Below are 16523 nucleotides of genomic sequence, written 5' to 3' on the forward strand. Positions count from 1 at the left end.
GTTTTTTTTTTTTTTTTTTGAGATGGAGTCTTGCTATGTTGCCCAGGCTGGAGTGCAGTGGTGCGATCTTGGCTCACTGCAACCTTCACCTCCTGGGTTCAAGCAATTCTCCTGCCTCAGCCTCCCAAGTAGTTGGGATTACAGGTGGCTACCACCACTCCTAGCTAATTTTTGTATTTTTACTAGAGATGAGGTTTCACCATGTTGGCCAGGCTGGTCTTAAACTCCTGAGCTCGCCTCGGCCTCCCAAGTGCTGAAATTACAGGCATGAACCACGATGCCCGAAGGCCTATCAATGTTAACAGCAGCTTGATTTGCTTTCTTTATAAGGAAAAGTGTAATTTATTTCAGCTTAAAATATTCTTTATGGGATTTGAAAATTTCTGTATTTGTACTTGTTCTTTCTATGAAAGACAAATTTGGATAGTCTGCAGATCATCCACAACATTTTAATTGAGCAAAAAATGAAGCCACTCATTTATTTGCAGGTATATGTGGAGTTTCTGCTGTTGGCATATCCCATACTTTGTGTTTTTCTTTTACAGAGTGGGAAACCACCAATCAATGATATGTTCACAGACCTTAAAGATGGAAGGAAGCTATTGGATCTTCTAGAAGGCCTCACAGGAACATCACTGGTGAGCAAGTCATCTTTGTAAACAATGGAGTCTCCAGTCATTACTGATACTTGATGACCCACTGTGGGTACCCATTAAAGTGAAAATATCCATTTTACTTTACGTTCAAATGTAAAGGCTGAAATTGGGAACATTTTTAACGAAGCGTTTTAATGAGTGCTTTGATGCAAGAACATTTCGGTTCTTCTGAGGGCTCTGTTTTTATTGAAGATAAAATTACCTTAAATGTTTATTGCTCTGAGACAGCCCAGGGTGAGAGAGATTACAAAAAAGAATGGATTTATAGAGAGGACAGAATGTTTTGAACAGCAGAGTCTGGAGACAAACACATTTAAATGTTAAATATTTTTTAAAACAGTTGCTCAGGCTGGGTGCAGTAGCTCATGCCTGTAATCCTAGCACTTTGGGAGGCCGAGGCGGTCAGATTGCCTGAGCTTAGCAGTTTGAGACCAGCCTGGGCAGCGCAGTGAAACACCGTCTCTACTAAAATACAAAAAATTAGCTGGGCGTGGCGGCATGCATCTGTAATTCCAGGTATTCGGGAGACTGAGGCCAGGAGAATTGCTTGAACCCGGGAGGTGGAGCTTGCAGTGAGCCGAGATTGCGCCACTGCATTCCAGCCTGGGTAACAGAGTGAGGCTCCGTCTCTAAAAAAACACAAAAAGTTGTTAAAAACTATGACGTCCATTTTTTATTCAGATTTTCAGGATTGTATTTTGTTTATTTATTTTTTAAATACACCTCTATTATTTTATGTGTAGAATACTCCATAGTCATGCAGAAAAAACTGCCAATGAAGAGGATGCATTTATGGGTACAAATGTTAACTCTAGAGGTAGAGATACCATCACAGGACAGACAGATGCACTCCTGAAGATGAATTTCTTTCTTGCAGAAGTGTGGGGTGTCATTCTCTCCCTTTGCCCTCCAGGTGGTGGGTAGATAACTGTTAGACAGGCTGATCCCTCTCTCAGATAACGTTCTCTGGCCAGTGAAGTAGAAAGAATCTGCAAAGGTTATCTTTCCCCAGGTGGGGATTCCTTGCCTTCCGATGGCTCTTGTAATGCTACCTGGAGCCTGGGGATGGTGCCTCTGAATCCTCCTTGCTCTGTTCACATCTGTGCAGAATAAAGAGGCCACAGCTGCTCTAAAATCCTTCCGCAGCCATACCAGTTGAGAGAAAGGAAGCTCTGTTCATAGAGCACTGTTTTCCAAACTTGTCTGCACATTAGAACTATAGGCAATCTTTTAAAAATCCCAAGTCCAGACCACACCTTAGACCCATTAAGCCACACTCTTTGGGGTTGGGGTTGGACTGAGGGATTGGTGTTTTTATGAAGCTGCCTAGGACAATGTGCTTGCAAGTTAGGGAACTGGTGTCTTAAGATGTTGTTAGTTGAGGGATTTGCATACTGTAAACACCAGCTTCCAGGGTGGTAACCTGAGACCTCAGCCAGAGCTCCTGCCTCTGAGGGGCCCTGCACGCTGAGCTGCTCTTCTGTGTATATCTCAATGTTAGTGTTTGTCAGATATATGGAGGGACAATCGGTTTTACTTGCTTTTGTGTTTTATTTTCCAGCCAAAGGAACGTGGTTCCACGAGGGTACATGCCTTAAATAACGTCAACAGAGTGCTGCAGGTTTTACATCAGAACAATGTAAGCTTGTGATGTGAGTTTTGGGGGTCTGTGCTGCCATCAGCATTATTTATTGTGAAACTCACCAACTGCTTGATGCATTGGCATGCACTGATTCTTGCAAACATTTTTTCTTATGAGAAATATTGAACTTTTTCTATGAGTGAAGAAACAGTCATGTGCTTTTTCTGATGGCTATGTTGATCTGTGGTATAAATAATACATTTTTGAGATTTAGGTTTACCTGATTCTCTAAAATGAAATTTCTCTTATCTCTCACTTATACTGCTGTCCAAATGTGCTAAAATGAAAACCTGGAGTTCTGTGAATAAATTGTCTTAAAAGTGTTTTTTTTTTTTGTTTTTTGTTTTTTGTTTTTTTTTTCTTAATAGGTGGAATTAGTGAATATAGGGGGAACTGACATTGTGGATGGAAATCACAAACTGACTTTGGGTTTACTTTGGAGCATCATTTTGCACTGGCAGGTGGGGAAATTTCCAATCACTTTTAAATAGAGATGGAAAATGTATTGTTTGTCTTTTGGTTTCTTAGGGCTGCCGTAACCAAGTACCACAAGCTGGTTGGTTTGAACAACAGAAATTTGTTGTCTCCCAGTTCTGGAGGCTGGAAGTCCAAAATCAAGGCATCAGCAGGATTGGTTTTTCCTGAGGTCTCTGAGGGAGACTCTGATCCATGCCTTGACCCCAAATTCTGGTGGTTTGTCTGCAATCTTTGCAGTTCCTTGGCCTGTGATAAGATAGCTCCAGTGTTGCCATGGTGTTCTCCATGTGTGCATACCTGTGTCAAATTTCCTCTTTTTGTAAAGACATCAGTCATATTGGATTTAGGGCCCACCTTAGTCCTGTATGACCTCATTCTAACTAGTGACATCTGCAATTACCTTATTTCCAAATAGAGCCCCTCTCTGAAGTACTCAACATATTAACTTTAGAGAACATAATTCAACTCATAACAATTTTCAATGGAAGAGGCTGACAAAATGCCCTATTTTTGTGGCCTAGGAAAAAAAGTACGTACCTTTCTTATGTTAAATTTTAAAAATTGACATAATTTCATGTCCAGAAAAGTTGCAGGAATAGTTCAAAGAATTCTCAAGTACCTTTCACTCACATTTCCTAAATGTCTATAGCATTTGTACTCTCTCCCTATCTGCCTAAAATATTTAGTGTGTATTTTCTAAAACCATGACATTCTCCTAAAAACAAGAACTCTCATATGTAAACACAATCGCATACTGGTATAATAATATGAAATGTGAAATACTGATATTTAAAATGCCAATCATTGATTATTAAATATGAAAACTTAATATACAATTATTAAAATCAAGAAAATAACATTGAAATAATACAATTATGTAATCTACAGATCTTCAGATTTTGTCAGTTGTCCCAGTAATATCCTCAGTAGTGAAAGAAAATCTGAGATCATGCATTACATTTATTTTTCATGTCTCTTTAGTCCTCCTTAATCTGGAAGTTTTTGAGTCTTTGTATTTCATGATATTGATATTTTTGAAGAGTACTGGCCAGTTATTTTGTAGAATATCTCTCTAGGTGGGCTTGGGCTTGGCTGAGGTTTCCTTTTGATTAAGTTCAGGTTGTTCACTTTTGGCAGGGACGTCACAAAAGTGACATGAGTTCTTGTTAGTGCATCGTATCGGGGATAGGTGATGTCCGTTAGTTCTTTTTCTGGCAGTGTTAACTTTGATTGTTTGGCTAAGGTGGTATTTACCAAGTTTCTTCCCTGTAATTTGACTACCCTTTGTTATTAAAAGTATCGAGTGGGGATATACTTTGAGACTGTATAAATATTTAGTTTTTATCAAATTTTATTCATTAGTTTTAGCACCCATTCATACTTTTTGCCTGGACCAGCTATTATTATGATACTTGATAGATCATGATTTTCTCATTTCATGATTCCTTCTATATTAGTTGGCTTTCTACTTGTAAGGAAGAGCTTCCCCGTATTTCTTGTTTCTCTGTCTATCTTATCTCTCTCTCCATTCATTTAGTCATTTATATATCAGTATAGATTCATGGACATTTGCATAGGTTTATAATCTTTTACTAGTACTCATTTGAGTGTTCAAGTCATCCTAGATTTGGCCAGTGTGAGCCCCTTAAAATTGGCTCCTGTGTCCCTTAGATAGATCTGTGTCATTCTTTGAGCACTTTCTTTTTTTTTTTTTTTTTTTTTCGCACTTTCTTGAAACATAATAATAATTTAAAATGTTAGTTCTAGAGTATAATTGTGATTGCAATCAGGAAAGATACTTTATTTTGTAGGTACTCAAAAGTTTTTCCTTTCTAATTTTTGTAGAAAATAAACTTTTTTAAATTGAAAAGGTCTTTGTAAACACATAGAGTTAAACTATGACTTTCTATGACTATGAAAGTAGTGTTCATTGTAACCAAACATAGTATAAGTGTTGCTTAAGATATAGAAAACACAGTAATGTATAAAAGTGAGGTAAAAATCACCCCAAATTTTGTCCCACAAAATAATCACTGTTAACATTTATTGCTCCAGTGTCTACAGAAAAATCTGAAGTAAAATGAATGCCAGTTACCTGATCCGTAATGGTTAATTAGTGCAATATTGCTTTTTCAAAGACTTCTTTGAATTAAATAGAAGTAAACGATTGAAGTATTAGTTATAGACAGGTCTGGTTTCTCTTACATAGGTGAAAGATGTCATGAAGGATGTCATGTCGGACCTGCAGCAGACCAACAGTGAAAAGATCCTGCTCAGCTGGGTGCGTCAGACCACCAGGCCCTACAGCCAAGTCAACGTCCTCAACTTCACCACCAGCTGGACAGATGGACTCGCCTTTAATGCTGTCCTCCACCGACATAAGTGAGACATTACTCTATCTAGAAGTGGGCTTTACAAATTCGTGTTTCCTCTCTGCCCCTTTGCTGCCACCACTACTCCCTGAAGCCCCTTCTCCAGTCCCACGGCTCTCCTTTCTGCACATGTTCTACCAAAACCTTAAGAAAAGAAATATCATGGAAGAAAACTACCCATCAAGTCTTTATTTCCTTAGGACTTAAATGCCACAATACAAGGTCCATAGTTTCTCCTGCATATTTATGAATTTAAAAAATATGAAATAACTCACATAGTTCAACCCTAGTCATTCAGCAATAACTGATAATGTACACAAAAAGTTGTGTTAGCTTTTCTTCTCATACCGAAAGTAAAACTCCGTAAATTCAGTGCATTCCCAATTAAAATTAAAAGTAGCCAAATTGTCTTTAATGAAACTTATGAACAGATTCTAATTATATAAAAGATGAGGCCCAAGAATAGCCAGTAGACTTCTGAAGAAGAACCAGGCTGAAATACTTTCCAAAAAGAAAGTATGAAGCTATATTAATTAAGACTATACAGTACTATCAATATACACACCAATGTAAGCTGAACCATATGAAATTGCCTATGTGACTGTTTTTGCTGTATAAGAGTGGTGTTTTCATATGGTTCAACCTAACAAAATTAAGAACTCAGAAATGGCTCCATTACACGGAAAATCTGATATATGCTTGAGCTGACATTGCAGATTAATAGATGGTTTGGACAATTGATTACCCATATATAAGTAAATGCATTGGATCTTTACTTCACAACAGTAAACAAAAAAAAAAAAATAATAATAATAATTTCTACATGAATCAGGGATTGAAATGCCAAAGGCAAAATTTGTTATGTTTTATTGTTATTGTAAATGATTACTTTTCTCAAGTTTCATTTCCTCTATGTTTTTTTGCTGGTACATAAAAGTGCAATAGACGTTTCTACATCTTGTATCTGGAAATTTAATCAGTTCTTACACATTTTAGTAAGTTTGTTTCTGTAGATTGTAGGTTTTTTGGGGGAGGAGGCATTAGAATGTCCTAGAATTATGATTCTTTTATTTCTTCTCTTTTCTTTTTTGTTCTCTATTGTGCCTTGTCCGTCAATGCAGTGTTGATTTGAATTGGTGATAGTGGGTAGAATTTTTGTTGTTGATAACAAAAGGAGTGTTTTTAGTGTTTTACCATAAGAATGATGTTTTTTGTAGCTTTTTGGGTACACTCTTTATGAGGTTAAAGAATCCCTCCCTGCCAGTATTCATCCACTCCTCCTTTGTCAGTTTAAGAAGGTTGCCCTAGGTTTCTACTTGGTTAAGGGATTTTATCAAGAAAGTGTAGAGTTTTAGCCAATATGCCTTTCAATTTATTAATTAATTGATTCAACAAATATGTGTGGAGTGCCTTTTACGTGCTAGACACAGGGTATACAGCAGAGAACAAAACAGGCAAAAGTCTTAGTTCTCCTTGAGCTTATGTTCCAACAGAGGGAGATAGACAATAATAAAGTTGTGTAGTATATAGAAATAGTACACACACTGAAGAAAAATATGTCAGACAAGAGCAGAGGAGGCACCTGGCATAAGAGAGGCCAGTGACTGCAGTGACCTGAGTTGGGGGAGTAATGGGAGATGAATTCAGGGAGGGAAGTGGGGGAAGTGCATCTCAGAAGGTGGGTGGGTCTAACATGCAAGAACAGACACAGAATAAAGAAAATGATGAACTTTTGGATAAGTCAAAGCAACAATAATGTCCAATTTGTGGGATTAAAAGAAAACCAAGATAGAAATGAAATACAGTACTAGACAATATAGTAGCATGGAAGCGGGGCACTGGAGGGAAACTCTTCTAAGGATTTTTTTTTAGGAATATCCTGAGAACAGATTAGAGCTGCATTTTGTGTTCTGCTAATCTTGATCTTTTAATTGAAGAATTTAGTCCACTAACGTTGATTGTGATAATTTATATATTTAGGTTCATTTTTACAACATAGTGTGAGCTGCTCATTTGTCTTATCTTTTCTGTGTGTGTGTGTGTTTTTTTTTTACTTTCTTATCTCTTTTTGTATTGGTAGGTTCCCCCTTACCCCCTTTTCTTCTACTCTTTGGGAAATATTACGTACTACTTCTAGTCTTAATGGTTACTATAGAAAATAGCAGTCCTATTTAGCTAATACAAGATCCTTGGAAAGTAGTATCTGCTATTTTCATATTTGTGAATTAATTTCAAGTATGTATTTGACAAGTCTTTGGAATATAAAAATAAACTCAAAAAATCCTCACAAATAAAAATAATCTAAAACTAAAATGTGTTATAGTATAACAATGCCTACTTTGTTTCCACATATTTCATCTTCATTGCATTTTATTTGCATGGTTTTCAGACCTGATCTCTTCAGCTGGGATAAAGTTATCAAAATGTCACCAATTGAGAGACTTGAACATGCCTTCAGCAAGGCTCAAACTTATTTGGGAATTGAAAAACTGTTAGATCCTGAAGGTATTGTTCAGCGTTTAATTTCAACCTTGATTTTACTTTACAGTTTTGCATTCTTGAAAAGCAGTGTCTCTTTGTCCTTTTAAAAATGAATTATGAGACTTGAACCTTATCCTTTTTGGAGTATAGGTGCAAGTCATTTTATTACGGACAATTATTAATACTTTTGTACTTAGCAATTTGTAGGATCCTTTAGGTAGAAATTTAACTACAGCACTGGACAACAGTTAATCTAAATTAAGTAAGAATTAAAGTTTTAAGAAAATGTAATTATTAGATAAATTCCGTATCTGGTTAGTCCATTAAAAAGTGTTTTTATGTGAGCTTCTTACATGTGATGTAAAGACTTTAGTTATAAATGTTGCAGGATTGAATTCCAGACTTATTTTCATAGTATGAATAAAGTCTGTATCTTTATCCTAAATGGTAACATATGGTAGCTTATCTTTGGCCATTTTGGGGAAGCTTTTAGGGAAGACTTTAAAAAATGATATACTGAACAAAAATAAGTAATCCCTTTTGCCTTTGTCTCATATATTTTGAAGTGGCAATGTACTGAGCTGTGGTATTGCAAAGATTATGTATTAGGTATTGTTTATGGGTACTAAGGAAAGTTATTTTATATCTAATATTGAGCAATTCACATATTTTGGACACCTAATTTAAGCTGGTTCTTATATTCTTCCACTTTTAGATGTTGCCGTTCAGCTTCCTGACAAGAAATCCATAATTATGTATTTAACATCTTTGTTTGAGGTGCTACCTCAGCAAGTCACCATAGATGCCATCCGTGAGGTAGAGACACTCCCAAGGAAATATAAGAAAGAATGTGAGGAAGAAGCAATTAATATACAGGTACAGATAACATTTTATTAAAGTGTTTGGCTTACCATATTTGTTTTCTCCTAGGCACTAGATAAAAACACTTTCAGAGGGTTTTTTTCTTGACTGACAACATCTTGGTTTCTCAGCTTACATTTGCATAAGAAGTTCAGTTTAGCAGTTAGCATTCTGTCACATTCATGTAATAGAAAAACCATAATTCAATGGACTTTATTAAGAAGGAAAATACCTTATTTCACCCAGAAAAACTGGACTGTTGATCATGCTGCTGCATTACATGCTGAGAATCTATGTTTTTACATCATCTGGTTGCCAGCTTTTATTTCTGTCAAGTGCTAAGGATGGTTTTTCTCATATCAGTCTAGTTTTTGTTCTAAGTACTAATTGTCTTTCTTTTTTCACCATTGAAAAAAAGATTTTTTTTCCGTTATATATCTCACAAGGGCTATCAAAATGTAAGCCTTATTTTCCCTTTCCTTTAGGAGCAGTAATGTATGGTAAACTATTGGTGAGCTTTTCATGAAGGGATTATGATGATTTCATTCATCAGGATATAAATGAATTTTTAAAGAGAGAAATAAAATCATAATTTATTTTCTTACTTAGTTATACTGTTTGAATGAATCCATATTTAATCTCATTCTGTTTTAGTCCAACCAGTCCTTGTAATTCGTAAGATGAGAGAGTCTTAAGAGTTGGACCTTAGAAGTCACTTGGTTCAATATTCTAGAGACCAAGCAACCAAGACATACATGTAGATTTCAAAATTATAAGAAATACATTTCAGAGAGAAAGCAAGCTTGGGCTCCAGACCTTAAATTAATCCTGTTGCTACTTGTTTTGGGTTGTTACTTAAACTGTCAATCACAGTTTTGTCTGCAAAATGTGGTTAAAACCACCTACTTCATAAAGATAATTAATTCAAAGTGTCTAAAATGACATTGATAAGCACTCAACAAGCAACAGCTATCATTATTATCGTTTTTTTTCTTGATTTGTTTTGGCATTCTCATTTAACGGATTTCTTTAAAAAATTATTTAATTCCCATATTATGATACTAGTCTTGAATTGACACAGCATTCTTTTCCTTCCTCTGAGATTCAGAGAATTTACTTATTATTTTAAATTTTATTTGGGTAGTATGTACCAATCCTTTTATTTCCCCCATTTCAAAAATAGAGTGATTTATAGAAAAAGAAAAAACATTTATTGCAAAGAAAAGATTGAGCAATGAGGCCTGATTGTGAACCCATTCTTTTGAAATGAATATCAAATGATGCTGACGAAAATTCCTAACTTACTATAATTGAAGAAAGTGCTAGGGCGCGTTTGCCTCTACCAGTGTAGTTATTATTCTACATTAATGATGACGTTTTTAGTTGGCTCAGATGATCTTCTGGGTTTGTTTTGGGGTTTTAGATTCATTTCCTTATTGCATTTTGTTAGAAGGTGGAGATATTTAGCTCTTAAGGACCTTCTCTCTTAAAAAGGAGGGAGACTTCATTTACTTTTCATTATGTGCAGATAAAATAATCACTTATGTTTAGGACTCAGGGTGGCATTATAAGAACTTCAGAAAACATTTGCTATTTGATTAAGTGCAAGTGTATTAACACTAACGTCTTCATTTGCAAGCTTTCATTAGTGCCTTAGAGGCTGAATTACGTTAATTAATAAATAAAATGTGATCAAGTTTTTTTTTTTTTTTTTTTTTTTTTTTTGAGACGAAGTCTCGCTCTGTCGCCCAGGCTGGAGTGCAGTGGCTGGATCCCAGCTCACTGCAAGCTCCGCCTCCCGGGTTTACGCCATTCTCCTACCTCAGCCTCCCGAGTAGCTGGGACTACAGGCGCCCGCCACCTCGCCCGGCTATTTTTTTGTGTTTTTTTTAGTAGAGACGGGGTTTCACTGTGTTAGCCGGGATGGTCTCGATCTCCTGACCTCGTGATCCGCCCGTCTCGGCCTCCCAAAGTGCTGGGATTACAGGCGTGAGCTACTGCGTCCAGCCGTGATCAAGTTTTAATCATCTCTCTGACATAGCTTACCGTCCACTACTCTCCTAATAGCCAGACTTCTTCTGCCCCGTTCTTTCTACAAACATACGCTGGTGGTCAGTGAATAATTCCTGCACTCTTTAAATATCTGTCAGTTGAAAGTTTCCTCATGTGTTTGAATTAATACCATTTGAACATTTGTGTTTAGATAATGCCTTCCTTCTCGACCTCATGGATACTGTTGCCTCTCTCAGTGACCTTTGGCTGGTCACTAACTTTCCTGGTTCTTAGATATTCTTATTTTAGTATAGAAGTTTGTAGCTAAATGATCTCCAGGGGTTATTTTAATTCTGCAGTTTTAGGATTTTTGGTCCATAACTTAACTCATTTTTCTTTCTCTGTCTTTGGCACCATCTGTCTTTCAATTATCCATGGTTTCAACTCTGTGCTGATTGGCTCATTTCTTAACTCATGTATTCAGTTTCCTGGATTCTTCAAATCTTCCTCCAAAATGTCTTTTGTGTGTGTTTTCATTCTATTCTAGCCTTCATACTAATTAAAGACTTCATTTTCTCCTATAGTTTACAAGATGTGGCCTACCTCTGCTACTCTGCCCTGCAGTTAGAGTGGACTTTTTCCACTTTTTCCCCAAGATTCTTGTTCATGCAGGTTCCCATCTGTTAAATGCTTCTCCACCCACCATTATATGGCAGGCTGCACATTTTTCCTTAGTTTAAATGGAGCCTTTTCAGAGAAGTCTTTTCTGATTAATCTATCAAAATACAACTCTCTGTCTGTCTCTCTCTTTCTGTCTCTCTATCTTGGTTTCTTGCTATCACAGTATTTTTGTAAACTGCGTTAAGAATTTTAAATTATATCTTAAGAGCATTGGGAAAGCCAGCGAAAGGTTTTCAGCAGGTACGTCTTATGATGGGATTACATTTTTGAAAGATCATTCTGGCTGCTGTGTGAGAAAAGGACTGTGGATGATGAAGGTGAGAGTGTTGGGTGGGGGAAAACAGGAAAGTAAAGGCACTTGTTAGCAGGTATTCCGGTTCAGAAGATGGATGTAGGTGGTCGTGGAAAGGGAAAGGTCTGGATGGATTTGAGATAAGTTTGAAGGAAGATCAGAATTACTTACATATTAAATGTGGAAGATGAAGGAGAGAAGCGGACTGGCTCCCAGGTTTGTAACTGGAGTACCTAGTTGTAGGGAGGAGCCATCTACTGAGATGGAGAAGCCTGAGGAGGAACAATTGGAATAAAGTGAAAGGTTTGAGTATGAACATGGTTTAATATTCCTAGGAGGCATTGAAGTAGAGATATGAAGATTAGTGGGATATGAGAGTTTGGAATCCAGACTCCTAGGTGGTTCTAGATGGTTCTTTAAATCCAATAAGAGTAGATGAGATTACTCAGAGTATAGAGAGGGGAGAAGAAAGAGCCCAGGACTTTATTTGGGGGAGATTCATTACTTATGAGTCAGCAGCTGCTGTTGAACCAGCAAGAAACCAGGGCAGTGTCGCAGAAGCAGGGAAAGAAGCTTCCGGAAGCTGAGGTTGCTCAGCCTTGAGGAATGCTACCGAGGGCTGAAGCAAGAAACGTGGGTGGCCAGCTCTCTGGGCTTTCTTGGGCGGTTCTGATTTAGATTTGTTGTTCGAGCATAGTTATCATTAAAAATTAGTTTGTTGGTTAATTATATGGTCACCGTGAAGATGATGCTGGAAAGGTCCATTTGGCAATGGGAAGGTTATTGGTGACATCGGCAAAAGCCTTTTCAGTTGAGTCATGGGGCAAATAGCAAGTTGAAGTTAGAGGGAATGTTAACAAACCGTAGCTGTTAAATACCTGAGCATTTTTTGTGTTGTTCTCTATACATTTCTGTATGTTTGAAATATTCTACTTAAAAATTATGCGTGAGAGTTGATAAAGTAGAGACAGAATGTAGGCAAGTTTTCTTCTTTAAAAATTTAAGACTTCTTAAAGAAGTCTTGCTCTGAAAGGGAATAAAAGAACTAGGGAGAGTCAATTTGGTTATAAGCTCTTAAAGTATATAAGGAAATACTCAGTTGTTTAGAAAGAGGTTGAAAGAAATTTATTCCATGAGCCCTAAAAGGCCATCAAATAAACCAGAGGGCAATTGCCTAAGAAAAATACAATCAGTACAACAGCCTGTGTGGCTGTCTTTTAGTGTCTAAAATGCAATGATAGAACGCAGTTCAGCAAAAACAATTTACCTAAGGGTCAAAGCAGAAGTCTCACCTTTCTTTTTCTTTAAATTACAGAAAAGGCCCAACATGCTGTAGCTCCTCTATGAAACTTTCCTGACTGTTTTAGCCTTTGTGAACTCAAATTATCATGCCTTGTTGGGACCATGGCATTTACAACTTTTCTAATAGCTGTTTTTAAATTTCTGTTCAGAAGTGATTCATGTAGGTTCTCTGTCCCTGACTATATTAGAATCTCCTTGAGTACAGAATTCATGAGTGCATGCTGCTTTTATACTCTTTGCTACCCTAGTGCACTTACTCAATGCTTCTGACTCATTCATGGCTGTGCCCATCTGGCTCCTGAGAATTGGATTAGTGCCTAAGACAGAGTGGTGTCTACTTTGGATTTGCCATACAGTGTGAGTTTGCTGAACACCTCTTGCTTTCATGGTAAGTGTGGATTTTTCTTGGCTTTGTGTTTACAGAGTACAGCGCCCGAGGAGGAGCATGAGATTCCCCGAGCTGAGACCCCCAGCACTGTCACTGAAGTTGACGTGGATCTGGACAGCTATCAGATAGCGTTGGAGGAAGTGCTGACCTGGTTGCTTTCTGCCGAGGACACTTTCCAGGAGCAGGATGATATTTCTGATGATGTTGAAGAAGTCAAAGACCAGTTTGCAACCCATGAAGTAAATATCTGTCGTTTCTTAGCAGGGTGTGTCCCCCACGGGACCTGAGTCTTAATTAGGGACTCTACTCTCCTATTTGTTATCTACCGAATTCTGTTCTTTGGAAAGGTCAATGGTTTATTTCAGGAACTGTGATATTTAAATAGTGCTTTGTTACATAATTGGTATGGGTGATTAAACTGTGCCTCAGAATTAGATTTTAGATTTCAGTCTCCTTGTATGTTTTGGAGAGCCACTGATGAAAATCATTGCATAGTACTGCTCAGTTCTGAAGTGCATTGTTATATTTCAAAAGCGAAGGAGTGAACCAGTACACCAAATCTTTAAGATCTGAGTGTTCCCTAGGAAACGATTATTCTTTTTAATTGCATGATTAGACAAATGTCATACCCAGGGTTCCTGTATTTGTTTATATCTTAAAAGTTTCCTGCTCCTTTGAGGACATACTATATTGCAGCATAGTGAATTTCACTATATGGAGATTTCTTTTGGTTAAATTTTTCTTTTGTATAAGTATGTTAATTGACAGATCTTATTTGTTGTTTTTGATAGAAAATAATATAAGTGGTAATATCTCTTAAACAATTCCTCTTGGGTGAGTATGGTATTTTATTTTGTGTGTGTATGTATATATATATATATATATATATTTTTTTTTTTTTTTTTTTAAATAGAGTCTCACTCTGTCGCCCAGGCTGGAGTACAGCGGCGTGATCTTGGCTCACTGCAATTTCTACCTGCTGGCTTTAAGCGATTCTCTTGCCTCAGCCTCCCAAGTAGCTGGGACCATAAACATGTGCCACCATACCCAGCTAATTTTTTGTATTTTTAGTAGAGATGGGGTTTCACCATGTTGTCCAGGCTGGTCTTGAACTCCTGGCCTAAGTGATCCACCCACCTTAGCCTTCCAAAGTGCTGGGATTACAGGTGTGAGCCACCATGCCCAGCCTTTTATTTATTGTATTTATTTAGAATTTCATGTCCATGATCTATGAGTAGCGTAGTCAGCATTTACTTTAAAATAGCTGGTATTATCAGGTGCAACACTGCTTATTTTTAGCTATGTCTCTTTTAACTCATAGCAGGTGATTATTCCTACTTTCAGAGCTTAAAAAATGGGGTCAATGTCTGCATTGTTTGCACTCTACTAGGCTACCTTTTTTTGCATCACTGACATTTAGGTTAGGCATTAGCAATTTGTTCAGTTTTTTTTTTTTTTTGCACTGAGTAACTCACAAATTATACCAAATGTCCCTTTCTAGGCTTTTATGATGGAACTAACTGCACACCAGAGCAGTGTGGGCAGCGTCCTGCAGGCAGGCAACCAACTGATAACACAAGGAACTCTATCAGACGAAGAGGAATTTGAGATTCAGGAACAGATGACTCTGCTGAATGCTAGATGGGAGGCTCTTAGGGTGGAGAGTATGGACAGACAGTCCCGGTGAGTGGAAAGCCAAGAAATGCACTTAATTCCACAGGCTGCTTCGCACAGTTGAGCTCTAGGAGATGTCTGCATGTCTGTGAAAGCAAGATGATTACAGAACTTGCCTCAGAAAAGTAAGACTCTTTTCTATGGGTAATATTGCTGGAATTTTGCATGATCTTTGTTTCCCCTTTGGTGTACTAGCCATACCAGAAGGTAAAAGTTGGAATACAGAACTTAACAAAAAGGGAAAAGAGGACAGGCCTGGTGGCTCATGCCTGTAATTCCAGCACTTGGGAGGCCGACGCGGGTGGATCACTTGAGACCAGGAGTTTGAGACCAGCCTGGGCAACATGGTGAAACTCTGTCTCTATTAGAAATACAAAAATCAGCTGGGCATAGTGGGCCACGCTTGTAATCCTAGCTATTTGGGAGGTTGAGGTATGAGAATTCCTTGAACCAGGAGTCGGAGGTTGCAGTGAGCTGAGATTCAGCCACTGCACTCCAGCCTGGGCAACAAAGTGAGACTGTCTCCAAAAAAAGGAAAAGACATTTCATATGGGCAGTTACTTATTTGCAATATTAAAATCAGCTAAACATTATCTTGGTGTGAAGACAGGACTATGTAGTATTGATCTACTTTTCCATTTTGTAACTTTTATTTTAAAGCTTTCTCATGGTTTATTTTATTTCATGTATTGTGTCTTCAGGAGCAAACTTCCACCTATTTAATAAGTAGGAGTTCCTCACTGAAGAAACAATGATTCTGATATGAATACAGGGTGCTGTTATTTGCATTCTTTGTCTGCATTTAATGAACTCCATTTAGGAAAAAATAAAAGTTTACTTTCCTGGCTTGTATATTTAAAGACTAAATGCTACCTAGAATGTTTAGACAAAGGTGTTTTCCCTTGCCCTGTATCTCTGGTGCCCAGAATGTATATTTGACTTTGCAAAGGGAAAAGGCTTATGGGAGTAATGCTGTGCTCCCCACGGGCAGGCTGCATGACGTGCTGATGGAACTACAGAAGAAGCAACTGCAGCAGCTCTCCACCTGGTTAACACTCACAGAGGAGCGCATTCAGAAGATGGAAACTTGCCCCCTGGACGATGATGTAAAATCTCTACAAAAGCTGCTAGAAGAACATAAAGTAAATCTGTCTCATATTTCTTTGATACCTTATCAAATAAGAAAGGGCAGCACTTAGCATCTCAAAGACTGATGACGTCTATCGTTAACATGAAGTTGCGACACTTCTTCAGGGTTCTCTTCATTTAGCAGCTCAGAGTGTGGAATTGATGAGGACGAGACTTTTCTGAGCCAGGGATAAAAGGGGCAGGGTAAAATTTTATATGTTATGTGCAGTTTTCTTATGAAAGTGCATAGCTTTCATACAACTGGAGAAGGGTTCTTTTGACCCTGTAAGTGGTGAAGAACCCTACCATGTTGGTGTTCACACGGTGTGTGGGTGAAGAGCAAATTTTGAGAGTTGTCTGTACCTTTAAGGAGAGCTGTTTCTTTGTCTGTGATCCAGGAAAGCATCAGGCGTTAGCATCAGGCGTTACGGGAGGAACCGATATTAGTTAGGCAATTTAATTTGGTCACAAGTTTAGGAGATAAACTTTTCATAGTTAAGATAAGGAAAGGTAGAATAAAATATGCTCTCTGTAAACTGAAGACTTTATTGATCAGTGAAACATTGAGGTAGCTGAT

General features: G+C 37.6%; 1 protein-coding gene across 5 annotated transcripts in view; it reads left to right on the forward strand.

Moving 5' to 3' along the window:
* UTRN (utrophin) overlaps nt 1-16523 on the forward strand; it is a 580797-nt gene that overhangs the window by 129402 nt on the left and 434872 nt on the right. For all 5 annotated transcript variants that reach the window (XM_023183788.2, XM_023183779.3, XM_023183783.3 and 2 more), the window contains 9 exons: nt 546-638; nt 2218-2295; nt 2667-2759; nt 4985-5157; nt 7537-7652; nt 8344-8504; nt 13180-13383; nt 14646-14827; nt 15810-15960. In XM_023183788.2, coding sequence (XP_023039556.2) covers nt 546-638; nt 2218-2295; nt 2667-2759; nt 4985-5157; nt 7537-7652; nt 8344-8504; nt 13180-13383; nt 14646-14827; nt 15810-15960 — 1251 coding nt within the window. The remainder of the gene's footprint in view (nt 1-545; nt 639-2217; nt 2296-2666; nt 2760-4984; nt 5158-7536; nt 7653-8343; nt 8505-13179; nt 13384-14645; nt 14828-15809; nt 15961-16523) is intronic.

The sequence above is a fragment of the Piliocolobus tephrosceles genome, chromosome 5, assembly GCF_002776525.5.
Source record: "Piliocolobus tephrosceles isolate RC106 chromosome 5, ASM277652v3, whole genome shotgun sequence".
NCBI lineage: Eukaryota > Metazoa > Chordata > Mammalia > Primates > Cercopithecidae > Piliocolobus > Piliocolobus tephrosceles.